Source organism: Symphalangus syndactylus, chromosome 11 (assembly GCF_028878055.3).
Source record: "Symphalangus syndactylus isolate Jambi chromosome 11, NHGRI_mSymSyn1-v2.1_pri, whole genome shotgun sequence".
In the NCBI taxonomy this organism is placed as follows: domain Eukaryota; kingdom Metazoa; phylum Chordata; class Mammalia; order Primates; family Hylobatidae; genus Symphalangus; species Symphalangus syndactylus.
The window spans coordinates 109,079,528-109,107,464 of record NC_072433.2 but is presented as its reverse complement, the minus strand read 5'-3'; the positions used below and the strand labels follow the sequence as shown (position 1 = coordinate 109,107,464).

General features: G+C 38.0%; 1 protein-coding gene and 1 long non-coding RNA gene across 4 annotated transcripts in view; both read right to left on the bottom strand.

Annotated features, from left to right (window-relative positions):
- LOC134731852 (uncharacterized) overlaps positions 1-11,684 on the bottom strand; it is a 33,569-nt gene extending 21,885 nt beyond the window's left edge. Inside the window, exon 1 of the long non-coding RNA XR_010114490.1 lies at positions 469-11,684. This is a non-coding gene — a long non-coding RNA (uncharacterized lncRNA). The remainder of the gene's footprint in view (positions 1-468) is intronic.
- Positions 11,685-21,765: 10,081 nt separating this feature from the next.
- SRFBP1 (serum response factor binding protein 1) overlaps positions 21,766-27,937 on the bottom strand; it is a 60,804-nt gene continuing 54,632 nt past the window's right edge. For 2 of the 3 annotated variants that reach the window (XM_055298937.2, XM_063612954.1), the window contains 2 exons: positions 26,489-26,526; positions 21,766-22,598 (listed from right to left, as the gene is read on the bottom strand). In XM_055298937.2, the coding sequence (XP_055154912.1) occupies positions 22,414-22,598; positions 26,489-26,526 (223 nt within the window). In that variant the 3' untranslated portion in view covers positions 21,766-22,413. Of the gene's footprint in view, positions 22,599-23,458; positions 25,370-26,488; positions 26,527-27,937 lie in introns of those variants that run through there. The other variant, XM_055298938.2, reaches the window with a different exon arrangement.

Genomic DNA, 27,937 nt, shown 5'->3' with positions numbered 1-27,937 from the left:
GATTTTATAAAATATGTCTTGGTTTTTTATTGGGATGAAAAAATATCTTTTATTGGTTTTACTGGAATGATATATTTAATCAAATTTACTTTCTAAAATGTAACTAACACGACAATGCTGGACAACTTTTAAAATTGTATAGAATTTGGTTTGCTGTATTATTTACATCTACATTTACAAATGATTGGGCTCCTCCCACCCCCACAATCTTTGTTAGGTTTTAGTATCGGGATTATCCTAGCTTCAGAAAAGTGTGGCTGCTATGGTCTGAATGTGTTTCTCTCCTCAAGCTTATATGCTGAAATCCTAACTCCCAAGGTGATGATATTAAGAGATCGTTGGGAGGTGACAGAATGCTCATGAGTGGGATAAGTGCCTTTATAAATGAGGTCCAAGGGAGCCTGTTTGCCCCTTCCACCATGTGAGGACTCAGCAAGAAGGCATCATGAGTGAGGAATGGGCCCTTACCAGACACTAAATCTGCCAGAAACTTGGTCTTGTACTTCCCAGCCTCTGGAACTGTGAAAAAGAAATGTATGTCATTTACAAGCCACTCAATCTATAGTATTTTGTTACAGCAGCCTGAACAGGCTAAGACAATGACAATTGTCAACAGCAAAGTTTATTCAAGTTTATATCCTAGCTTCATCACTTATTGTCTGTGTGATCTTCAGTAAGTCACCTGACCCACAACGATTTGGGTGGTATTACAGAATGTAAACATCATAAGCCTTCATAAGGTAGAAATGACATAACTAACAAATTTGAGGGGAAAAAATGAAAAGGTGTGTTTTATTTCTTCATATTTTTATAGCTGGGGTCAAAATATGCAATTTAAAGCAAATAAATATATCCATTTGCCTATTCTTACATTTATCAATATAAAAATAAAATCCAAGAAAGATAATGCTGCCACCTAATAGTAGTGGAGGAAAGGAAGCTGAGAAAGATAAATATATTAATTTAATCATTACTCAGAAAAGGCAGTAAAAAGTACTATCTATAGCAGGCATCAATAAATATGAACCATGAGCCAAATCAGGCTTACCACTTGATTTTGTAGATAAAGTTCATTGAAACACAGTTACAGTGTGTTTCAAGCCAAGATAGCAAACTAGAAACAGCTCATGTATGCCACACTCATGGACAGGAAACAAAAGGGCTAGTGAACATGGACCCTGCAGGCTGATGATCTGAGAAACCACACCGGGGACCCAGCAAGTCAGCAGGGGAACACAAACAGCAGAGAGGAGCAAAGCTGGGCACCAGCCTGTCTGGCCTTCGCTCGGAGCTGGGAGAACCTCTCCAATACAGGAAAGGTGAGAGATTGAGAGCCCCCAGGGGGATTCATGCTCTCCACAGGAACTGTGCAAGATGGATCAGGAGAATCTCCCTGGACCTCCCAGAAACCCCCACCACACTTCTAGACTGAGGCAGGGAGCCACTCAGATGTTTTGTGGGGGCAACAGTCAAGTTCAAAGGGACCTCTATAAGCTTTGGGCCCTGGAGCAGACCAGTATCAACTTAAGAGCCCCAACAGAGGCTGCAGTTGTGGTGCCTGGAAGCAGTAAGATTGCTCCATCTCACACTGCTGGATGGGGCTTGCTGCCAGCTTCTGGCCCAGCAGTTCTGATTCAGCCTGAACTTGGCTGGCCACTCCACCTACCCCACCACTTGAAGTCAAGTGGGCGATGCTTGCTAGAGCTTCCAGCCCAGTGGTCCTGTTTTTGTGTGAACTCAGCTGGAGGGTACAGCTTCCTGATGTACCAGGAAACATTTGGGTGGCAGGTCATGTGACTCCACCTACCCCCACCACTGACAGCCAGGAGGACAATGCTTGCTAGAGTTTCTGGCCCAGGGGTCCTGCTTCTGTGTGAACTCAACTGGAGGGTACAGCTTCCTGTTGTCCTGGAAACACCTGGACAGCAGGGTGCATGACACTCCACCCATCCCCACCACTGGTAGTCAGGTGGGCAACACCTGCTAGAGCTTCCAGCCCAGTGGCCCCACTTCTGTGTGAACTCAGCTGGTGGGTGCAGCCTCCTATTGTCCCAGGAAGTACCCACATGGCAGGGCAGGCTAGCCCACCCACCCCTGCCACTGATAGCCAGGTAGGCAATGCCTGCTAGAGCTTCTGGCCCACTTCTGCATGAACTCAGCTGGAGGGCGCAGCTTCCTGTTGTCCTGGGAAACACCCCAATGGCAGAGCACAGGAACCCACTCACTTCCACCACTAGCAGCCAGGCAGGCAACATCTGCTAAAGCTTCCGGCTCAGAAGTCCTACTTCTGCATGAGTTTGCCAAGGGGTGAAGCCTCTTCTTACCCTGGAAACATCCAGAGGGCAAGGCAGGCAACTCCATCCACCCCTGCCTCCTATAGCCAGACAGGACAAACCTGCTAAAGCTTCCAACTCAATGGTCCTGCTTTCACCTGAACTCTGTGACCAGGTGCAACCCTGTGTTCTCCCAGGAAGCACATGGACAACAGATGAGGGCTGACTGGGCAAGGACATAGCTTGTCTGCCAACTGTGCCCCTGCCTGAGCAGCCCCATGGACCAGGACACCCAACAAAAGAAACATGGGCATGGAGGCAGTAATTGGAGGGGGCTCCTCCAAGACCCAGGAGCTGACTAGAATCAAAGCAGGCCAGCCAAACCCACTTTATATCATAATCAAATCCCCAAGGGAATCAAAGAAAAAAAAAGCAAAAAATCCATGGAAAGGACAGCAACTTCACAGACTAAAGGAACATCAGCCCACACAAATGAGAAATAACAAGCACAAGACCTCTGATCACTCAAAAAGTCTCTTATCTCCAAATAACCGCACTATTTGCCCAGCAAGGTTTTTAACTGAGTCAAAATTACTGAAATAGCAGAAATTGAATTAAGAATATGGATAGTAATGAAGATCATCGAGATTGAGGAGAATATTGAAACTCAATCCAAGGAAGCTAAGAATCATAGTAAAATGATACAGGAGCTGACAGATGAAATCGCCATTATAAAAAAGAACTAAACTGACCTGATAGAGCTGAAAAACACACTGCAAGAACTGCATAATGCAAACACGGCGTTAACAGCAGAATAGACCAATCTGAGGGAGGAATCTCATGGCTCAAAGACTGGCACTCTGAAATAATTCAGTCAGACAAAAATAAAGAATAAAAAAGTAAAAAATGAAACCTCCAAGAAATATAGGATTTTGGAAAGACACATAATCTACAACTCACAGGCATCCCTGAAAGAGATGGGGAGAATGCAAGCAACTTGAAAAATATATTTCAGAATATCATGCATAAAAACTTCCCCCACCTCACCAGAGAGGTAAACATTCAAATCCAGGAAATGCAGAGAACCTCTGTGAGAGATCACACAAGACCATCTCCAAAACACCATTATAATAAGATTCTACAAGGTCCAAATGAAAGAAAAAATTTTTTTTTTTTTTTTTTTTTTTTTTGAGACGGAGTCTTGCTCTGTCGCCCAGGCTGGAGTGCAGTGGCGCAATCTCGGCTCACTGCAAGCTCCACCTCCTGGGTTCACGCCATTCTCCTGCCTCAGCCTCTCTGATTAGCTGGGACTACAGGCGCCCGCCACCACACCCGGCTAATTTTTTTTTTGTATTTTTAATAGAGACGGGGTTTCACCGTGGTCTCGATCTCCTGACCTCGTGATCCGCCCGCCTTGGCCTCCCAAAGTGCTGGGATTACAAGCGTGAGCCACCGCGCCCGGCCAGAAAAAATGTTAAAGCCAACTAGAGAGAAGAGGCAGGTCATCCATTAAGGGAACCCCATCAAACTAACAGTGGACCTTTCAGCAGAAACCCTACAACTCAGAAGAGATTGGTAGTCTAATTTGGCATTCTTAAAGAAAAAAATTTCCAGCCAAGAATTTCATATGTGGCCAAACTAGGTTTCATGAGTGGAGGAGAAATAAGATCCTTTTCAGACAACCAAATGCTGAGGGAATTCATTATCACCAGACCTGCCTTACAAGAGCTTATAAAAGGAGTGCTCGATATGGAAAGGACTGTTACCAGCTACTACAAAATCACACTTAAGTATACAGACCAGTGACACTATAAAGCAACCACACAAAAAGTCTGCATAATAACCAGCTAACAACATGATGACAGGATGAAATCCACATATATCAATATTCACCTTGAATGTAAATGTGCTAAATGCCCTAAATAAAAGGCATGGAGTGGCAAGCTAGATAATGAAGCAAGACCCAAGAAGGGTTTTCAAGAAACCAATCTCACATGCAATGATATCCACAGGCTCAAAACAAAGGGATGGAAAAAAATCTACCAAGTAAATGGAAAACAGAAAAAGCAGGGGTTGCTATCCTAATTTCAGACAAAACAGACTTTAAACCAACAATGATTAAAAAAAAAAAAAAGATAAAAGAAGGGCATTGCATAATTATAAAGAGTTCAATTCAACAAGAAGACTTAACTATCCTAAATATATAGGGAGCCAAAACAAGACCACCCAGACTCATAAAGCAAGTTCTTAGAGACCTACAAAGACTTAGATTCCTACACCATAGTAGTGGGAGACTTCAACACTCCACTGACAGTATTAGACAGATTATTGAGGCAGAAAAATAACAAACATATTCAGGGCCTGAACTTAACACTTGACCAAATGGACCTAACAGACAGAACTCTATACCCAAAAACAACAGAATATACATTCTTCTCATTGCTACATGGCACATTCTTCTCATTGTGAAATCAACCATACAATCAAACATAAAACACAATACTCAGCAAAGTAAAAAAAAAAAAAACTAGAATCATACTAACCAAACTCTCAGAATAACAGGAATTCCTCCTCAGCCCATTATATGAGGCCAAGATCATCCTGATACCAAACGTGGCAGAGAAAAAACAAAGAAAGAAAACTTCAGGCCAATACCCTTGATGAACATAGATGGAAAAATCCTCAAGAAAATACTAGCAAACTGAATCCAGCAGCACAGCAAAAAGCTAATCCAGCACATTTAAGTGGGTTTCATCCCTGGGATGCAAGATTGGTTCAACATATGCAAATCAATAAATGTGATTAATCACATAGGCAGAACTACAAATAGTAACCACGTGATTATCTAAATAGATGCAGAAAAGCCTTTTCAACTAAATTCAGCATTGCTTCATGTTTAAAACCCTCAATAAACTAGGCATTGAAGGACCATATTTTTAAATAATGAGAGCCATCTATGACAAACCCACAGCCAACATCATACTGAATGAGCAAAAGCTGGAAGCATTCCCCTTGAAAGCAGGCAAAGACAAGGATGTCCTCTCTCACCACTCCTATTCAACATAGTATTGGAAGTCATAGCAAGTGCAATCAGGCAAGAATAAGAAATAAAAGGCCTCCAAATAGGAAGAGAGGAAGTTAAAATATTTCTGTTTGCAGATGACATGATTCTATATCTAGACAACCCCACTATCTCTGCCCAAAAGCTCCTCAATATGATAAAGAGCTTCAGGAAAGTTTCAAGATACAAAATCAATGTATAAAAATCAGTAGCATCCTATACACCAGCGACATACAAGCCAAGAGCCAAATCAGGAACACAATCCCATTCACAATTACCACAAAAATAATAAAATACCTAGGAATACAGCTAACTATTGAGGTAAAAGATCTCTACAACGAGAATTATAAAACATTTCTCAAAGAAATCAGAGATGACACAAACAAATGGAAAAACATTCCATGCTCATGGATAGAAAGAATCAATATTGTTAAAATGGCCATACTGCCTGAAGCAATTTACAGATTCAGTGCTATTCTTATGAAACTACCAATGACATTTTTGGCAGGATTAGAAAAAACTATTTTAAAATTCATATGAAACCAAAAAAGAGCCCAAATAGCCAAGGCAATCTTAAACAAAAAGAACAAAGCTGGAGGCATCACACTACCTGACTTCAAACTATACTACAGATCTACAGTAACCAAAACAGCATGGTACTGGTACAAAAACAGACACAAAGACCAAAACAGAATAGAGAGTCCAGAAATAGTGCCACAAATGTACAACTATCTGGTCTTTGACAAAGTTGACAAAAACAAGCAATGCGGATAGGACTCTCTGTTCAATAAATGGTGCTGGGATAATGGGCTAGCCATATGCAGAAGATTGAAATTGGACCCCCACCTTACACCAGATACAAAAATCAACTCAAGATGGATTAAAACTTAAATGCAAAAACTGAAACTATAAAAACCCTGAAAGACAGCCCAGGAAATACCATTCTGAACACAGGACTTGGCAAAGGTTTCATGATGAAGATACTGAAAGTAATTGCAAGAAAAACAAAAATTGACAAGTAGGACCTAGTTAAATTAAAAAGCTTTTGCACAGCAAAAGAAACTATCAACAGAATAAAGAGAAAACCTATGGAATGGGAGCAAATATTTACAAACTATGCATCTAACAAAGATCTAATATCCAGAATCTATAAGGAATTTAAACAAAGTTACAAGAAAAAAACCAAAAACTTCCATTAGAAAATGGGTAAGAGACATGAACAGACACTTTGCAAAAGAAGACATACATGCAGCCAGCAAGCGTATGAAAAAATGCTCAACATCACTAATCACTTGAGAAATGTCAATCAAAACCACAATGCGATACCATCTCACACCAGTGAGAATGGCTATTATTAAAAAGTAAAAAAAAAAAAAAAAAAAAAATAATAGATGCTGGCAAGGTTGTGGAGAAAAGGGAATACTTATACACTGCTGGTTGAAGTGTAAATTAGTTTGGCCATTGTGGAAAGTAGTTGTGACAATTCCTCAAAGAATGTGAAAGAAAATTATTATTTGACTCAGCAATCTCATTATTGGATATACATCCAAAGGAATACTAATTGTTCTACCATAAACACTCATGCACATCTATGTTCACTGCAGCCCTATTTACAATAGCAAAGACATAGAATCAATCTAAATGATCACCAATGTTAGACTGGATAAAGAAAATGTGGTACATATGCCCCATATGATGCCATTAAAAGAAAATGAGATCATGTCCTTGCAGCAATGTGGACGGAGCTGGAGGCCATTATCCTAAACAAACTAACACAGGAACAGAAAATCAAATACTGCACATTCCCACCTGCAAGCGGGAGCTAAACAATGAGAACACGTGGATGCTAGGAGAGGAACAGCAGACACTGGGTCCTACTTAAGGGTGGAGGGTGGGTGGAGGGAGAGGATCAGAAAAACTACCTATGAGGTATCATGCTCATTACCAGAGAGACAAGACTATCTGTACACCAACCACCTGTGACAAGGAGATTAACTATATAACAAACCTGCACACCCACCCCTAAAACTTAAAAGTTAAAGAAAAAAAATTTAATGAATGATTTGTTTCCATATTATCCATAGCTGCTTTTGTGCTACAATACCAGAGTTGAGTAGCTGCCACAGAGACCTTATGGCCTGCGAAGTCTAGAATATTTACAACCTCAACTGTTACAAAAAAAGTTTGCTGACCCTTATTCTAAAGCCATGGAGTATTATTAAGTATAGTATACAAAATTACAACTGTAAAGAGAGCCTCTGTTAAGAAATGCAATTATTTCATGTTGTAAAAGTATCAGTGACACACACAAAAGTTGCCTATAAAATGACAATGTGACTGAGAACCGACTTGACAGAAATAAAGTCAGAAAACAGTGACAGGCTGGGCATGGTGGCTCATATCTGTAATCCTAGCACTTTCGGATGCTGAAGTGGGCAGATCACTTGAGGTCAGGAGTTTGAGACCAGTCTGGCCAACAGAGTGAAACCTCGTCTTTACTAAAAATACAAAACTTAGCTGGGTGTAGCAAGGCATGCTTGTGATCCCAGCTACTCAGGAGGCTGAGGCAGGATAATTGCTTGAACCCAGGAAGCAGAGGTTGTAGTGAGCCAAAATTGCACCACTGCGCTCCAGCTTGGGCGACAGAGGGAGACTCCATCTTGAAAAAGAAAAAAAAAAGAAAACAGTGAGACAGTAAGATATTTTCATGGTAATGGAAGAAAATAAGTATTATTACCCTATTAGACTATTATTTAAGAATGAGACTATCACTATATAATGTTGAAAACATATGTACTTAAGAAAGTAGAAAAGTAATATTAGAAAGAAGGATGGAGACAAGGAAAAATTGATGAACACAGAAACTGGTAAAAGTGGGTATGTCTACATGAACATTGACTGTTTTAAGCAATAATATCTAGTAATTAAAATATTTGAGACAAATGCATGCAAGATAAGGGTGGTGAAAGACTTCTGAGGCCTATATATTATTTGGTAGGCCTACAGAGTGAGATTCATTTAGATTTTAAGAAAATACATACCTTTAACTTTAAATGTTAATACCAAAAGAAATTCTAAAATAGCAGAGAAGGAAAATTGAGAAAACAGCTGAAATGAAATTTTGAAAAGGTAGAAAAGAGAAAAACAGTATCTTAAAAATCACAATGCATTGGAACCTATGGGATATGGCTAAAAGAGCACACAAAGAAAAAATACATACCTTCCTTAGGAAAATTGTTAACTAACTAATCTAGAAAAGAAGTATAAAACACAAACATGCAAAATAAGAAAAAGGGCAAAATAGTTAAAACTAGCAGAAGTTATTTTAAAAATCAAGAGGTGCCAAGTGTGGTGGTTCATGCCTGTAATTCCAGCACTTTGGGAAGCCAAGGCAAGAGGATCAGTTGAGGTCAGGAGTTCAAGACTAGCCTGGGCAACATAGCAAGACGCTGTCTCTACAAAGCCAGGTGTGGTGGCATGTATTTGTAGTCACAGCTACTTAGGAGGCTGAGGTAGGAGGATCGCTTGAGCCCTGGAGCTCAAGGCTGCAGTGAGCCATGATCGAGTTATAACACTCACCTGGGTGACACAGTGAGACCCTGCCTCAAAAAATAAAAACTAAAATTTAAAAAAATCAAGAGGTTACATTGTTTAGTTCTGCAAATAACATATAAAACAGGGACAAAAATGGTTACTTTTAAAGAAAAATTTAAATTGAGCTCAGATTAAAATAGAAACAGATAACTTAATATAGAAAAAATAGAGTTGTCAAAATGCACCAGGCACAAATGTTCTTTCAGAGTTATTCCAAGAAATGTTTAAAGAACAACAAAAAATCATATCTTCATTTTCATTAATGTTTAAAAGGTATCTGATAAAGCTCAATGTCTATTCTTGAACTGAAAAAAATACATTTCAGTAAGAGGAATAGATCTTAACACCATATCAATCTAAATTTAAAAGTGAATTTCATGCTAAAAGCAAACACTAGAATTATTCCCATTAAAGTCAGAAATAAACAAGGTGGTCTAACATCATTGCTATTATTGTATGTTTTACTGGAGGTACCAGCAATTCTAATTAGGCAAGATAAAGAATTATGAAAATTAGAAAGGAATAAGTAAAAGTATTAATATCTTTAGATGATATAATTCTGAACCTGGAAAAATACAAGAGGAACAACAGAGAAACTATTAAAAATAGTGAGAGTTTTGTAGGGTGGCTGAGAAAATTATCAGTATATAGGAGTTCATAACCTTCACATATACCACCAACAGCCAATTAGAATGTAAAAGATCAGATCACATTTATAACATGAATAAAATAAAATATCCTGTTTGAAAAAAATTAAAGCTAAAAGACAAATGACAAAATGAAAATTCTTTGCAAGTCATGGTAGGCAAAGGGCTAACTCCTTTAACATATGAGGAGCTCCCACAAACCAATAACGAAAAAGATCAAGAGGCCAAAATAGATATGGTTAAAAAAAAAAGCATATCACAGAAATAAAAATACAAATGCCTATACTGATTGCTTTCACTTTAAATCAATGATGGTAAAGTTCAAATGGGCCCCAAATGCTGCCCAGTAATCATACTGTTTCTTACTTCAATTACACTTTCCTTAGGGGATTGATTCATTCCTTTCTATATAATCAAATATCCATCACTCTCTCTCCCATTCTCATTCTCCACTGCTACTACTCAAGCCCAAGCCACCCTATCTCTCATTTAGATTATTCTAATAGCCTCCTAACTGGTGACTACAGCTTTTCAACCATATGAGTCACTGATAAACTGAAAAACTTATACATATTTTAGAAAAGCAAATATTTAACTGAGCACTTACTATGTATCAACCACTGTTCAAAATTGTCGCTAATCCACAAGTCTATATTCTAGATGGGGGAAGCTGAAAACTATATAAACTTATATATGTTAGGTGATGAATGTCATAGAAGAAAAAGCAAAGAGGAGGAAATAACTAGTTGATACTTTCAAAGTGAAGTCAGAGAAGTTCTCTCGAACAAGATGACCTTTGAACAGAGATCTGAAAAATTGAGGGAGGGAGGCTTGCAGGTATTAAAGTGCAGAATATAAATTCAAGCACTCAAGAACAGACACTTTAGGTATATTAATTGTGCAATTTTAGTGCTTGTAAATCTTTAAAAATTTGACAGGGCCTAACAACCTCTCCTTTATCACAGCTGGTGCCTACGAGATCAACTAATTCACATCTATTTCGAATACGAGCTAAATTGCTTGCTCATTGGTGTATGTGAAGGCTATGAACTTCTGTACAGATAGAGAGAGCAAAGCTAAGCACTGAGTATTCATACTGTGGTCAGTTGAAAAATAAACACAAATACCCTCCTCCCTTTATTGACCCTCTAAGCTTTGGCTGTCTTTACTGAAAAACATCCTTTTAATTTTATCCTGAAAACAACATGGAGAATGACTTTCTTTCAAAACAAGTTTTCCCTTGAAGAGAAACACATGTTCAAAGTACAAACAACATTCCAGTATTCAGCTTAAGGCTACTTAATTTTTGCAGGATGATATCATACTTAGGCTACTGAACATGTTCCTGTACATATAATTTGTTCTACAATTCTATAGTATAGGCCCAATTCACAGAGGCAAATCCATGATTTTATGCAACTAATTAGAGAATAACAAAAAGAGATGTTTGATATACAAATACTTCCCAGGTTACAAATAATTCTTAAAAGTAATCAAAAGTAATGACCCAACATAATTAAAAAAATAAAATTTCACAAATTGATTAAAAAAATTATTTGTAAAGAAAAGGTATAAGAATAGCTAAGAAAATTTGGGGGAAAAGATTTATGGATAAACCAAGCTACTGGTTATCTGAATAAAATATAAAGGTATAATAGCTTAAAATGTAATACTGGATCAGATAAAGAGATAAGCAAAAAGAGTCTCCAGGAACATTTACATGATTATATGGTGACATTTCAAATAAGGATAACCCAATAACTCAAATATAGCATTATAACATTATTCATTTTGGACAAAATAGAATAGTTAGATCCCAACCATATATCATATATGTGTAAGGATAATCCTAACTACAGTAACAGATAAACTCCCTAAATCTCAGTCACTTCAATACTCATTCATTTTTTGCTTGTGTAAAGACTGGATGGACTTGGGAGGATCTGCTCCATGCAATTATTCAGAGAACCTGGCAAATAGAAACTTCACCATCTTCAAACTCTATCTTGAAAATTGCCCAGTATATCAATGTCTCTCTGGGAAATAATGGAAGAAGTGTGGAAGATTACCTGGAAAGTTTTGTGGGGAAGGTGAAAATCTTCATGTAATCATTTTACCTGTATTCCACTGGCCAGAATTTGCCTAACTTTATGGAGGCTAGGAAATATTATTTGCCCAGGTGCCTAAGGAAAGAAGAAATAGATTCAGTGAGCACTTAGCCAGTTTTTAACATACTATGTCCTTCTGGTTACCAAATATCCTACCACACCTAGAACATACACCCTCCTTCCTCAACAGAGGCAATTCAAAGTTCCATCCAGTTACTATAACCAACTCAAAGTCCAAGATCTCTGAATGAAGCATGGTTCTTTCCATCAATTCTGGATATACCTTCTTAAACACCAGTTATAGAAATTTCTCCCCTGCCACCAGGCCCAACACAATAGGATGAGTAAGGACATATTTATAATAGAAGCTGCCATTCCCATTAGGGAATATGAGAGATACAGAGGACACACAGTTCTGTTATAGTTACGATATCTCACTAGCAAGTATTTTGAAGTCCTCTGATCCAGGAGTGAGGGCATTTCTTTGATTTTAATTTTGCTATCTGAAGGAAGTACTTGTTCATTGTTTCTGAAAGCACTAGAGCCATCCTGTTGGAGATTCTTTTTTTTTTTTTTTTCATGATTACCATATGCCACATTTGAAATAAATGATGGAGTGTGTACCCTCCTTGGGGTTTTTTATAGTTTTTGCATCCCACCTCTTCCCTGAGCAAGTTTGGGGGCCCCAAAGTACGTTTAATGATAGAACATTCAAAGGCTGATGGAGTCCAGTCTCACAATTACTTTGGCACCAAAAATAGGTAAATGACTACAGTTTTTGAGAGAAGGGTGTCTATTCTATTACATACATTGGTAGCATCTCTTAAAGTTCTTTCCTAAATAAAGTTTTCAAGCCTGCCTTGCATTTTCCTTCCTTTGTCCTTATGCCTTAAAGGCTATCATGTTTGGAAGGAAATTGCACACCCTTATTCAGGTCTATGCTAGAGCCAGGAGTCTCAATGGATCTTTGTACACAATCTCTTATTACTTGGGACTGGAGGCAGTGATTTTCCATCCTTTGCTTTTCATTTATGTTTTTCTTGTAAACTAGTAAATGATTCCCACAGCCCAACACTCACTAATAACATTTCATTTTCCAGTCTTTTTTCCTAGAGCTAGAGTTAGGAACCATGTGGCCCATCTTCCAAAAAATTACATATGACCATTTTAATAACTGTTTTTTCACTGTATGACATGAATCTCCAGTTTTTTAGTCCTGGGTAGTCATTTTCCTCCTGACCCTGTGCCAGACCCTATATTTTGGGCTTTTGGGCTTCTTCCCCATCCCCCACCCCTATAGGAGTGTCATTTTTCTAGCACCAATTTCTGTATCAGAATAGTGCTACCTGTACTATAACAAAAAATTCCAAACTCTGATTGGTTTAACAAAACGGATGTTTATTTGATGATCACTTAAGTCCAAATGGCTTAAGTGTTAGAGATTCTTCGTTATTTAGGCTGATAATTGTGATAATTATTCTTTCATCTTAAAAAGGCAGGCATCCATCTGAGACATAAAAAATGAGTGGGGACATGAGATTTTACGGGCCACAGCTGGAAATGGCTCACATAGTTTTCATCCACATTACACTTAAGGATTAAGCAATTCCTACATCACATGACCCAAACCTAACTTCAAGAGGGGTTGGAAAATGTAGATTAGCTGCATACTAATTGGTTTGATCAAGCAGTTTGCCAATCTCTGCCAGAACACACACGGGTAAATCCAGATGGATTAAGAGCTACATTCAGGCCAAGCACTGTGGCTCATGCCTATAATCCCAGTACCTTGGGAATCAAGGTGGAAGGATCACTTGAGGCCAGGCGTTTGAGATCAGCCTGGGCAATGTGGCAACGTGGTGAGGCTCCATCTCTACCAAAAAAAAAAAAAAAGAGAAGAAAAAATGAATAACCAGGTGTGTTAGCATGTGGCTGTAATCCCGGCTACTTAGGATTCCTTGAGTCAGGAGTCCAAGGCTGCAGTGAGCTATGATTACGCCACTGCTCTTCAACATAGCGACAAAGTGAGACTCTAAAAAATGAAAAAAATAAAATAAAATAAAAAGAGAAGAGCTACATTTAAACATATACCTATAAAAATACTAGAGGAAAACATGGAATAATTTGAAGATGGTAAGAATTCTATGAGGGAGTTTACCCTACCTGCAAGCTGCTGTTAGCCTGCGACAATTTTAGGGATGCCAGCAGAAGACATGTGATCCTGGATTAGAGATAAATAATTTTATTAGTCATGGCAAAAACAATAGGCAGAGTGTGAGCAAGATGCTTGTGTCAGTTTCCCCATTGGGTTGGGGGGTCCCTAAGACCACCCTGAAGCTCAATGATTCACTAGACTCACAGGAAGCTGGGCACAGTGGCTCACGCCTGTAATCCCAGCACTTTGGGAGGCCGAGGCAGGCAGATCACCTGAGGTCGGGAGTTGGAGACCAGCCTGACCAATATGGAGAAACCCCGTTTCTACTAAAAACACAAAATTAGCCAGGTATGGTGGTGCATGCCTGTAATCCCAGCTACTCGGGAGGCTGAGGCAGGAGAATCGCTTGAACCCGAGAGAGAGGCAGAGGTTGCGGTGAGCCGAGATCATGCCATTGCACTCCAGCCGGGACAACAAGAGCGAAACTCCATCTCTAAAAAAAAAAAAAGACTCACAGGTGTCAGAAAATGCTGCTATACTCATAGTCATCGTTTATCACAGATTAAAGGATATAGATTACAATCAACAAAGGGAAAAGGTATATAAGGCAAAATCCAGGACAAAACAGGGGCAAGCTTCCAGGTATCCTCTCTTCAGTTGGGTCATATGGACACACTCCTAGAAATGATGTGTGAAAACATGTATTAATGTTGTCAACCAGGGAAGCTCACGTGAGCCTTGGTGCTCAAGGGTTTTACAGAGGGTCAATCACATAGGTGTAAATCACTTACAGGACTGAACGCAGCTACTCCATCTCTAGCCTCCCAGAGAAAGAAATGTTCACCATAAATCGCATCGTTAACATAAACTCTCTGATCAAATCGGTACCACATTCCCAAAAGGCTCAGAGGTCATCTTCCAGGAGCTGTCCAAGAGCCAGTCCTAAAGACAGGCCTTTCTCAGGATGTACTTATTCCTCCCAGCACAATGTGTGACAACTTGTGCAAAGTGTTGCCAACTAGGATGCTCACCTGATCCTTGGGGTCTATGGTTTTTAATGGGGGGTCAGTCACATAGATATAAATCACCCATATGATTGACCTCAGCTACTCAGACTACAGTCTCCCAGAGCACAGATCGGTACTCACCACAAATCACTTAGATAAAACTAGTTGATAAAACTGGTATTAGAAGGTCCAAGGCCTTATGCATACAAAAGTGCTCTTATCAGGAAGAATTGTTAGTTCAGAGCTCATCTCCCAGGAGCTGATCAAGAACCAGTCTGGAAGACAAGCATACCATGGGAATGTGCAGAGTTTGAGCAACCCTGGCCAGCTGAGTTAACCCCTTCCTGTACACTTGTATTCTCCCAAGTCTTATGGGGGAAACACAAAGGACCACTGTTTGATACCTGTAGATTCACTGTAGGAGAAGAGTATTGAACTTGACTGATTTTTGTCCTGGAGGAGATGTTACTCATTCCTCAAGCTTGCTCAGTGCAAATAAAATCCTGAAAAATGACCCAGGTGAAAGGTGAACAGGGCTTTGAGCTCTTGGTATACTTAGCGAGAACCTGCGGACACTCAAGGCTTATGGCAGTTTACATTGTCCAACAAGGGTAGGCTCTCTTACATAAGATAAAACACAGATGGCAAATTGAAGTGATTGATAAATTTGGTTACATAAAAACACTTATACAGCACAAAAGATACCATAAAAATGAAACTGGGGCATAGAATATAGTAAGCTGGAATGATCATTATTTCCACTCTAAAAATTCTAATAGAAAAAATTACAAAATCATAATTTTTCTTGAATCCAACAAAGAGATGAGGTGGTCGGAAAACCAAACAGCCAGAGATCTAGGGAAGTACAAGCACCTCCTAGGAGCAAGATGTCAGAGCACTGGCTCACTTGTGACAGAGCTCAGAAGGAAGATGGGGTTGCCATAAAGGTAAGAAGTATTTGATTAAAGTTTTTGATGAATTGCTGCAGCTGAATGTGGGCTAACTTGAGACTATGAAGCCCTGAGAGCTGCTGACATAGGGGGAATTTGCATCTAATCTTAGGCTCATAGATACGAGCCTACACTGGACACTCAGGAGAAAGATGGGAGACAGGGCAGAAAAAACTGTTGAGGATGTAGGCCTGAAAGAGGAGGGACTGCTGCTGTAGGAAAGATACAAATCTCCACTAGGACCCTTTTTCCCTACTGGAAAAAACAAACAAACAAAAACTTAAGCCACTGGAAGGAAGGACATCAAACACTGTCACTCGGGACACAGGTGAAGACTCACTGTGACTTGTGAAAGGGTAATAGAAAAAACAACAACAACAAACCCTGTATCCCTGGAAAGGGGCAGAAAGCTATCCTGCGCCCAGACTAATAGACAGATCTCCTAATTGGGAAAGGGGCAAGAGACACTCCTGGTAAAGGGCTACTATCTCTAATACATAATAAATAAATCTTAAAAATTAGGGAGAAAAAGGAAAAAAAAAACCTTCACCAGTGGAAAAATGGGCAAAAATACATAAAAAATTCAAAAAACTGAAACAAAAGTGGTCCTTAAACATTAAAAAGTATTCAACTATCCTCCTAAAGAGTAAGCAATACATAGCCAAATTACACAGAGGTAATATTTCTTACCTATCTTACTGTCACAAAGAGGTCATAGGAAAATAGGCTTCTGTCATACACTGCAGTGGGCATACACATTGGTACAACCTTCATGGAGAGGAACTTGGCAATTTTCAACAAAACTACATGTGCATTTACATTCTGACACCACATTCCCACTTCCAGAAATTTACGCTGAAGATAGACCTGCAACATGAAATACATACTGTTTTTTCATATATTTCCTTTGCAACATTGTTTGTAATTGCAAAATATGAAAATAATCCACATACCCATAGATAGAAGAGTGGTTTAGTAAATTCTTATACATTTATCCAGTGGAGTACTATAAGACAATTTTTTAAATGAGGAAGATCTCTTATGAACAATCTGCAGTGATTGCCAGGATATATTTTAAATGAAAAAGGCAAAGTTCACGTAATCATCTAGAGACTGCTAATTTTTGCATAAGAAAGAATATGAGGTAAGAAAATAGACATGCATTTGATCATCTGTGAAAACAGGAACACAGGAAGAATTTATCAGGGATTAATGAGATTTATTGTCTACAGGGGATGGGCAAGAATGGAGTGGAAAGAAGAAACAATGGGAAAGGGGAGAGTTGCCATTCCTCTGATTATAGTAGTTTGTGTAGCTCTGACTTCAGGAACAGTGTTGCCATTTCATATACATAAAGGGAAAAAAAAAACAAAACTACCAAGGATGGAGGAAAAATCATTAAAATAAAATACTCTCAGAACCATATAAATTTCATTACATTTCAAATGAAGTACTACATATACTGAAGGGAGGAGGGAAACCAGTATTCACCCAGGGAACTTTATATTATTTTTTTAAATTGAGATATGATTGACACAATATTCACCCTTTTAAAGTGCAGTTCAGTGGATCTTGTATATTCACAAGGTTGTATAATCAGCGCTATCCAATTCCAGAATACATTCATCTTTCTAAAAATAAATGTCAGACTCATTAGCATGCACTCACTATTCTTCCCTCTCCCAGCTCCTAGCAATCACTAATCTATTTTCAGTCTCTATGGATTTACTTATTTTGGACATTGCATATAAGTGGAACCATATTGTGTGTCTGGCTTCTTTGTTAGCATGATATTCTTAAGGCTCATCCATTCATGTTGTAGTCTGTATCAATACTTCATTCCTTTTTATGCCCGAATCCAGTCCATTGTATGTATAAACCACACTGTTTACTCATCATCAGATGATGGATGTTTGGGTTGTTTCTTTTTGTAGCTATTATGCCACTATGAACATTCACATTCAAGTATTACATGCTTAACGAAAACATGTAAACATGTTTTCAATTCTCTTGGGCATGTATGGCTATGGGTGAAAATTCTGGGTGACATGAGACTTTCATTATGCCTATGTTGGTACATCTGATAGTGTCCCACAGGTCTCTGAGAATCTGTTCATTCCTTTTTGGCTTTTCTTCATAATTTCTACCTCATTATTGATATTCTCTATTTGGTGAGACGCTGTTCTCAGACTTCCTCTTAGCTCTTTAGGCAGTTTACTTTGGTTCTTTGAACATATTTAAAAAAGCGTCTTCAATGTCTTTTTTGAGTAAGTCTGAAGTCTGGGCTTCCTCAGGGAATTTCTATTGCTTTTTCCCCCCCATCAGTGCATGGACCATTCTTGCTTGTTTTCGTGCATGTCTCATTTTTGTTGAAAATTGGACATTTTAAATAACATGTTACAACTCTGTAAATCAGACTCCCTTTCCTCACCAGGTTTTGCTGTTGTTGCTATATTTTGCTGTTTACTGATCTTTCTGAAGTATATATGTGTAAAGTCTATATTCTTTGTTGTGTATGAAATATCTGATTCATATGCTTAGTACTGTGCTAATAATTGGACAGATTTCCTTAAATGTCTGGAATCAATACTTCTCTTTATATTGAGGACTCTGTGTTGGGGCACACCTTTAATACTCAGCCACAAGTTAACAGCTTCTCCTTAGCCTTCACCTACTTATGCAGTGCCTCAAGGTCAGCCATTGGTGAGAGTTTAGGGCTTTCTCAGCTTTCTCCTGAGTATGCACACAGCTTTATGCATGTACATAATCTCCTTGATTCCAAAAAAATCTGTCATAACTTATCAAAGTCCCTATCTTTAGTTGTTTAACCTTTCTGAACTATTTATGTGTAAGGTCTATATTCTTTGCTGTGTATGGTCGTTGAAATCTCTGATTCATTAAGCTTAGTAGTGTGGTTACTTTTGGTTAAAAAGAGTAATAGAAAAAAAGCAATAGAAATTCCCTGAGGAAGCCCAGACTTCAGACTTACTCAAAAAAGACATTAAAGACGCTATTTTAACTTACTTACTTTTTGGTTAATTTACTGTTTACCCCAACTGTTACTCACTTGCCTAAGGTAGTCTTGATGTTTAAAAAAAAAAAAAAAAAAGCCTCTAATTGTTTTTGAGAAACAGTCTCTGGGAAAAAGCTTATCTCATTGGGCAAGCTCTAACTCAGATGAAACAAACATAGCATTGCAAGTTAAGTCTTCCAGTGAACCACCGGTCAGGTCAAATAATGACAGTTCTCAGGGAATGTGTCTGAAGAAACTCCAACCCTGTTCTGAACTCCCTCCAGTGGCTGCCAGGCTGCTGGTTTGCACTATGATCATGGGCTGTTGGTTTTCACAGCTACCATGAATCTGGGAAACAGATTAGAATAGGGCAAGGTTTCACAATGATCCCTGTTCTTATCAAGATTTAGATTCAAGATTCAAGATTTAGACATTTTTTCTTTAGTAAATACTTCTTGGATTGCTGCAAGCCTTTGGTTAATTCTAGAGTTCTGAAAAGGTTGATTCTGATAGTTTGGACAGTTTTCTTATTGCTTTCATAGAGAGAAAAATTTTTGGATGTTCTTACTCTGCCATTTTAGCTGTTATTACCCCAGGTAAATTTTAAAGAGCTCTAAACAAATATTGAACCCTTTGGCTAGAAGGCTTCTGTTTTGCAGAGCTATCACTTAGCAATTCTGAAACTAACTTGTTTATGTATTCTAGGGTTGAAGTTTCAAATATGTAAATATATCCTCGATAATGGTAATCAATTTTCTCACTATTAAAGAACTTACATGTTAAAAGGACATAGGAAACAGCTTGTGGAGGCTCCCACTGGCCAAATTAAGTAGAATTTGAGCAGTAAAATAACGAAGGACTTAAATTTTTGACCATTATAGAATAACAGGGACTGGATTTGCCCTTCTATATTAAACAACTAGGAAACTGCAAAAAGTACACCAAAGAACAGTTTTCAGTCAATGGAGAACAGGTGGCAAAGGATAACCATAACTGACAGAATAAAAACAAATGAGTTTGAGTGCTACAAGTATACCGGCTCACTGCCTGAAGTTTCCAAACTATAGTGCAGAGAGAAGAACCCCAAAAGAGCTCAGTGGCCTTACTGAAATTAGAGAGAGACTTCAGAGTTCAGAAAAAATGTGATTAGAATTTGTGAGGCAAAATACCAGAGGAAGGAAATACACAGAAATAGTGCTCCAAAGCTCTGTAGAAGGGTTCTTTCAAGTCTTTAGTAGAAGATCAACCTGCATGAGGTGTACAAAGAACATACTAAGGCCAGGAAAAAAAACTAAACACTAGAAAGGAGTAAGTGGAACTATGCCTTCCAGAAGCCCAGGTATAGTTTGTGTTCTGACCAGCCATTGCAGAAATATTTCCTAATAGACACAGCATCAGGTAGAGTTCCTAAAATGGTAATGCCTCATAGTGGAGTCAGATGAACCCCAGACCAGTGTTTCTCAACCTTAGCACTGTTAACGTTTTGGGCTATAAAATTCTTTTTGTGTGTGTGTATATATTACAGACAGCTTAGCAGCATCCCAGGCCTATATCTGCTACATGGAGCCCCCTACCACCCCCAACCCACTCCCCTACCCTTGACTATTCAAAATATCTCCAGATGATGTTGCCAAATGTTCCCTGGGGGGAAAATCACTCCAAGTTGAGAACCAATGCCCTAGACTAATGGCTCTTGTAGACCTATTCTAAGAAAGCACAAACCTCAGAATGACCAATCTGATTCTAAGTAACTTCACTGCATCCCTGAACAAAGTCCAACAGCACTTATAACAAAACCTAACAGCTAACAGCTAAAAAATTTAAAACTCTTCCCTCTTAACTTTTTACTTGGACCCTAACTCCTTCCAGTTGAGGTAAAAAGTCTTGGACAGACTCAGCAGTGTGGAGGACAGTGATCCCAACTTCACAGTCTGGCAAACTCTGGGTAGGTACAGAGACATTTTCCTTTCACTTTTTTGTCAGTCTGAAATTATGTCAAAATAAAATTTAAAAGAAAGAAGTATAAAAACAATGTATACATTTGACACAGCAAAAGTAATTTTCTCTCTGCATAATCTCTTGAATTCCATTATTCTATTTTTTTTTTTTTTTTTTTTTTGAGACAGTCATACTCTGTCGCCCAGGCTGAAGTACAGTGGTGCAATCTCGGCTCACTGCAACCTCCACCTCCCAGGTTCAAGCAATTCTCATGCCTCAGCCTTCCGAATAGCTGGAATTACAGGTGCCGGCCACCACGCCTGGATAATTTTTTGTATTTTTAGTAGAGACAGGGTTTCACCATGTTGGCCAGGCTGGTCTTGAACTCCTTGCCTCTAGAGATCTACCCGCCTCAGCCTCCCAAAGTGCTGGGATTATAGGCACGAGTCACCACGCCCGGCTGAGTTATCTAAATTCTTAAGCTCCTGAAATAAGTAGAAACTCTTGAGAGTTTGTGAATACAGGTTAACCAGATGGCCTTCCCTACCATTAAAGGAACTAATGTGCAGGAAACATGGATTAGCATTATTCAGTTTACCAAGAACTTCAAAATTTTTCCCAGCATAGCAAAAGTGAAACATTGAAGGGATTTAAAAAATTCTGTTTTCCTTTTAAATAGCAGTACTGTGATGTACAAAGTAGTCCTTTCCTCAGTGAGTTATCTTACAACTTCTTTGCTTAGCCATCAGTGGAAATGCCTTTTAATCCTACCGCCTTCAGAATTTGTTCTTAAAAATCAGAATCTATGATTCCTCAAAAATTTTAAAATAAGAATATATAGTCAAAACTAGATAATATATTCTTGATTTAACGGAAATATTTATATGTAGTGAAACATAAAATGAATTATTGGTTGTATTGCTACATTTAAACAATTTTCTTAACTAAAATATAATTAAGAATCCCAAAATTGTCCTAGACAACTATTTTAGAATCAAAAAGTACATGATCAAAAGTACTTAAAACTATAATAAAATTAATGTTTATTTACCTGTACATCCATAATAAAAGTTACTATTTTAGTTTGCTAACAAGAATGATTTTTAACAAGGGTGATCTGGTTTAAATAGCTATGATTTCCTATGTTTCCATTATTATTTTAAATATATATTGACACTTATTTTTAAGGAAACAACAGAGCTGAACCAGTGAAGCACATTTCATGATAAGCACTAAAGAGAAAATATGAGATCACTAAAATCCCCAAATTACTTCATAAGGAAACAGTATGAGGGATATTATTAAAAATCAATTTAAGTACCTATTGGATTTGTGAAAGGCTTATATAAACATAACTTGAATTTACTTAAAAAAAAAAAGAAACATAAAAACAAACATTCTATAATTCTCCCCAAGAGACTTATTCAAATACGAGTTTAAGTAATAGCTGCAGGGCCTGGGGTGAGAAAGCTGGGTATGGTAGTGCATGCACCTGCAGTCCCAGCCCTTTGGGAGGCAGAGGTGGGAGGATCACTTGAGCCCAGGAGTTCGAGGCTGCAGTGAGCTGTGATTGCACTACTGTACTCTAGCCTGTGCAAGAGAGCGAGACCTTGTCTTAAAAAAACATTTTTTTTTTAGATGGAAAAGTTCGCAGAAAGAGGCACTAATCAATCATCAAACGTAATTTTTTTCCCCTGAAACACAGCAATATTAGATTGCTGTTCTTTTCGCCTTCTGCTTGCTTCCCATGAAGGATGAAGAGGCAGCTGCAATTGCTGTTTTGTACTTTCAAGTCTTCTTGATAGCTTCTTATTAAACTGATTCTTGATCTGAGGCTCATTCTGTGGAAAATCTAGGAAGAGAAAGCAAAAATAATAATAACTATATACCTAAAGAACATACAGGAGAAGTAAATTTCATCTTTTTCAAACCAATATTAAACAAAGAAATTTTGTTTTCTTAAATGGCATATTTCACAATTTAAAACTGAAGTCCAACAGGGAACAGTTTGAAGTTGAAAATTTACATATGAGTAGTCAATTTTGACACACATGCTTTCTAACCCTTATAAGTAGATGTTTATTGAGTGCCTCTTAATTTATGCTATGCTGTCTTATTTATAATAACATAAAGAAAGGAATCACTCTGCTGTACTAGTATAGAAGGCAAAAAAGAAGGGCATCATGTATTTTCAAAGGAACATCATTAGCTTATGCTATCTGTGTACATGAAGCAGATGTAGCCAGAAAATTCACATCTTAGCTAAGACACTCCACTGGGTCTGGGTCTGACAATACTGATAGTGTTTACTTATTTTTAAAGGCTATAAATTGATCTCACTCCCATCTGTTATTGAACCAAAAGTGGTTATTACAAGGCAAATTACTAAGTCTACTCAAGAATACAAGACAAAGTTCTTTTCTAGTTGTAATGTTACTCTCCAGATATGAAGGTGGCAACTTGTATTCTAGTCCATACAATATCTTATCACTTTACATGATTTTGAACCAAGTCTTATTTGGGGAAGATATACTAGCATGAAAAGACATGAATCAATGCACATTTTAGGTGCTTACAGAACTTAGGAGATGGAATCAGAAAGAAAAAGACAAAAAACTTAATATAGACTTATTAATCAGTCCTGTGACTGCGCAATTTCTCCATTGCAAGTTAGAAATCATTGTCAAAAGCCTTTTTTTTTTTTTTTTTTTAAGACAGAGTGTTGCTCTGTTGCCCAGGATGGAGTGCAGTGGCGTGATCTTGGCTCATGCAACCTCCACCTCCCAGGTTCAAGCAATTCTCCTGCCTCAGCCTCCTGAGAAGCTGGGATTACAGGCGTGTGCCACTACGCCTGGCTCATTTTTGTATTCTTAGTAGAGACATATTGGTCAGGCTGACCTCAAACTCCTGACCTCAGATGATCCACCCGCCTCAGCCTCCCAAAGTGCTGGGATTACAGGCATGAGCCACCATGTCCGGCCTGTCAGAAGCCTTTTAAAGACCTCTTTAAGAAAACAAATGTAATAATGTTATATAAACCAGTGCATAGTTTGGGATAATATTTACAAAACATTATCTAGACAGAAATCAAAACAACCCTTATCTTATACAAATCACATGTGCTCTAGAAATCTGTTACAATATTCAAAGAGTGGCTGTAATGAAAAGTTTTAAAAAAACCTGTTTCATAGAAACTGAGATTTGAATAAGGCAGTATTTCTAAATGAATATATTATTTTATATATTACATAGAGTTGTATATGTAAATAAACTGGCAAATATTTTAAGTATACCAGCTAAGCACAAAAAACCCTTTACTTGGATATTCTCATTGTGAAAATGTAGGTATGTCTTATATTTAGTTATCCTATGTTTGTGAATATATGGTATAAATGGGGCATACTGACATGTTTCTGTCAAATCCTGTATTATCTTCCTTTTAGGCATACAGTCAGAATATAGTTTCCATTCCTGCTGCAGTTAGGTGAGGTCATATGGCTAACTGAGTTATGACCAATAAAATGTAAGTAAAAGGCCTGGACCATAAAAACCTCACATTCAATCTTCCATTACTTCTCTATCGCTGATGAACAAAGAGAACTCCTAGGATCCAGAGGAGGCAAGAGGCACAAGATAGAATAAAACTCCTAGGAGCAGACAGAGTGATAGATGACAAACCACTGAGATTTAGTAGTTACTTGTTATAGCAGGTAGTCTACTATGAATAATACTAAAATTGGTACTCTGAAGTACCATTACAATAACATAAAAATTTGGCATTGGCTTAGCAGTTCGGTGGTGGGTAGCAAGGAAACAGATAACTGAGAATAAGCAAGCAACCTATGTGCCAAAGAAATAGGTAAAACTGTTGTCAGTGATAACTTGGCAAGCAGGCCACAAGCCTATGGAGTTTGCTGTACAAAGGTAACTGGTTGGAAAGAATAAAAAGATCAGTGTATTACTGGCTGTCCTTGACTATGCACTACACAAAAGAGAACAGAGAGAAGAGAAAGAATCTAGATATTTGGGAACTTAAGGTTTAGAAAAGCCTTTGACTTCCAAACAGTAACCTGCAAGTCTAAGAAAAGTTTTAAGCAACAAAAGGCCCACAGCACCTCAGCCCTAGAGCAGAGATAAGACTAAATGCATGGCATTCCATCCAAATCTGATAATTCTCAATGCAGTAGATGCTGAATGAGAGTGGAAAGTGGGAAAAACAAAACAAAACACAAACAAACATAAATAAGACAAGTTTGAGAACTAGCTCTAAGAAAGAATTTTCAGTACAATAACTAGCCCACAGATGGACTGAAGGAAACAGAGGTCAGAAATCCACTGAGTTTTTGAGGAGGTATATAGTGAAAGAAATCACAAGCCTGGGATGGAAAAAACCTCTGCTGAACTTTGTACAATCTTCATCACTTTATATTTGTACCAGTGACTTGGGGCAAACTCCAAAGAGATCATGTTAAATACCCACCTCAGATGTGGCCATGAAACAAAGACTCTCCCTAGACACGGACCATGAAGAATAATGGATAAAGAAGTTCCTCTCAGAGCCTTCATAATCTTTGCTCAGCAGAATTTCAGGTAGTAGACCTGTTGTGTGCCTTCCATTTTTTCCTTAAGCAATGAAGAGTTTTCATTGTCATTACTTTGTCCCTGTTCTACTACTTGATACATGGTATATCATGGTATGAATTTCTTTTTAGTACAAAGGTCACCAAACTTTGAAGAATCTCATCCATGAGATTTGATGGAAAGTACTCCATGACCAGTGATCCTGGACTTTGAGCTAGATGCAGTGACTGGATGTGACTTTGGGTTGGCATCCTTGGGTTGGCTTCCTTGGGAAGGAGGTAAGTGTGCTCTGTGTAGGAGGAAAAGTGAAATGGCCATCTGGTGATAGAAAGTATGCTCACTGGCAGAAAAAGTTATGTGTTCATGAAATTCCACTTCCTCTTTTCTCCTAGATATATAGTAAGACTGCATTTCTCAGCTCCAAGAACTAGATGGGGTCATGTGACTGAATTCTGGCTAATGATATGTGAGCAGAACTGGTTTCTGCTACTTTCAGGCCTGGCTCAAAAACACCTGCAAAATTCTCCATGTACTCCATTCCCTTCTATTGGCAAATGGAGAATTTTGGAACCTGGAGGAGGAAAACGCCAAAAGATGGAAGAAGCCTGATCCTTGAATGACTATGCGGAACACATCCTCTCTGCTACTTCATCACCGTGGACTGTGATGTGAATGAGAAATGAATTTTTGCTATGTTAAGTTAGTGAAAGTCTAGGATTGTGTAAGAAGTCACTCTACCCAAATACATTAAACTTAGATTTGTTATGAATTAATCTGAAAATATTCTGATTATACTCTTGCCCAAGAAAGTAATATACTTGCTATTCAATGTTTAATAGCATGACATTAGTATTTAGGATCACTAATAATTAAGATATAACTTACATAATTTACTTAAAAATGTGTTGGTTTAATTCGAGATAAGTTAAATAGACATAATATTTCCTGATATATTTTGTCTACATCTTTCCCTCTGGCAGGACATAGAAAAAAAGAACACCAACAACAAAAAATTATATTGATAATTATAAGATGCTCTGTTAATATTTCTGTGGGTATATAATGAATTCAGGCTATTAAGCAACAACAATTTCTCATTCTTTTACTCTGGTAAAACATAGCTTAATTGCATATGAAGGTCAGGCAACTGTGAATACATACCTAGGGATCTTGTTTTTGGAGCCTGTTCTTTGTAATTTCTAAAAGAAGAAAAACACCATTATGACTTTTTAAAGATAAATCCTCTGATCTTAAGAAAATAACATAACAAAATTGATGATAAAACTAATTCAAAGGGCCACTATCCTCCTTAGTCACACCAGCAAACAATAAAATAATTACGAAAGTCCCAGGTTGTAGCTGTATCAAACAAAGGTTTGTTAGAATCCAACGTTACTACAGACACACGAGGACCTATTTCCCTCACCACCTTTAAAGAGAATTTTGTTTGTAATGGAAAATATCTTGTCTTGGTCACCTTGCCTTTACTCTTGGGGATTATCTAGATAAAGAATTTCTAAAGTCGTCACAGGAAGAATGACTCTCATATAACAAAAATTAAGATTTACATTTTGGCGGGGCACGGTGGCTCACGCCTGTAATCCCAGCACTTTGGGAGGCTGAGCAGGGTGGATCACAAGGTCAAGAGTTCGACACTAACCTGGCCAATATGGTGAAACCCATCTCTACTTAAAAAAAAAAAAAATACAAAAATTAGTCGGGCGTGGTGGCACGCACCTATAATCCCAGCTACTCGGGAGGCTGAGGCAGGAGAATCACTTCTTGAACCTGGGAGGCAGAGGTTACAGTAAGCCAAGATCACACCACTGCACTCCAGCCTGGGTGATAGAGTGAGACTCCGTCTCAAAAAAAAAAAAAAAAAAAAAGATTTATATTTTGTGGTAAAGGGATAGTGGTGTGCCATTTTCAAATGAGGAAAAAAATGTAGCTTTTTGAGGCAAGTTTGGAATATATAGGTAAATATCTTAATTATTTCAACACTCCACACGTTTTTATGTCTTTGCCATACTGTGACATTTTTGAAAAATTTTTACCTCACATTTTTCTATTTCATTAAAGACTATCCCTGACTTGTAAATATATGCAAAAACAGTTTATAGCTGTTACTGAAGAAATTAGCTAACCATAACCTTCACTCTAAAATGTGAAGATATCCTTTATCAAATTGGAATTACAAATAAAGTTAAACTGATTTATAAACAGAACAGCTATGAAAAGTGGTGAGCAACAGAGATGGAGATAGCAACATCATCAAATAAAAAGCAGTCTAGAGAAACTCAGTTTAAGGGCAAGCAGCTTTATATACTGAAATGGTACTAGACAGTAAAATGACTGATGTTTACAATAATCGTCCAGGATCATCAAGAAAAAAACACCATATTCTTTTCAGAAAGTTCTGTATAAAAAGATACAAGAAACATTTTCAAAAGCTTTTCATCAAAAACGATTTCAAAGTTTCAAAACTTTGATAAGTGAAGGAATAAAATTTAAATTAGCTGGCATATTATTTGGCTATAACATCTCATTATCTGATGAAACTGGGCAAATGTGGCATTGCCATATGTGTATCTGTACCTAATATCCCACTAT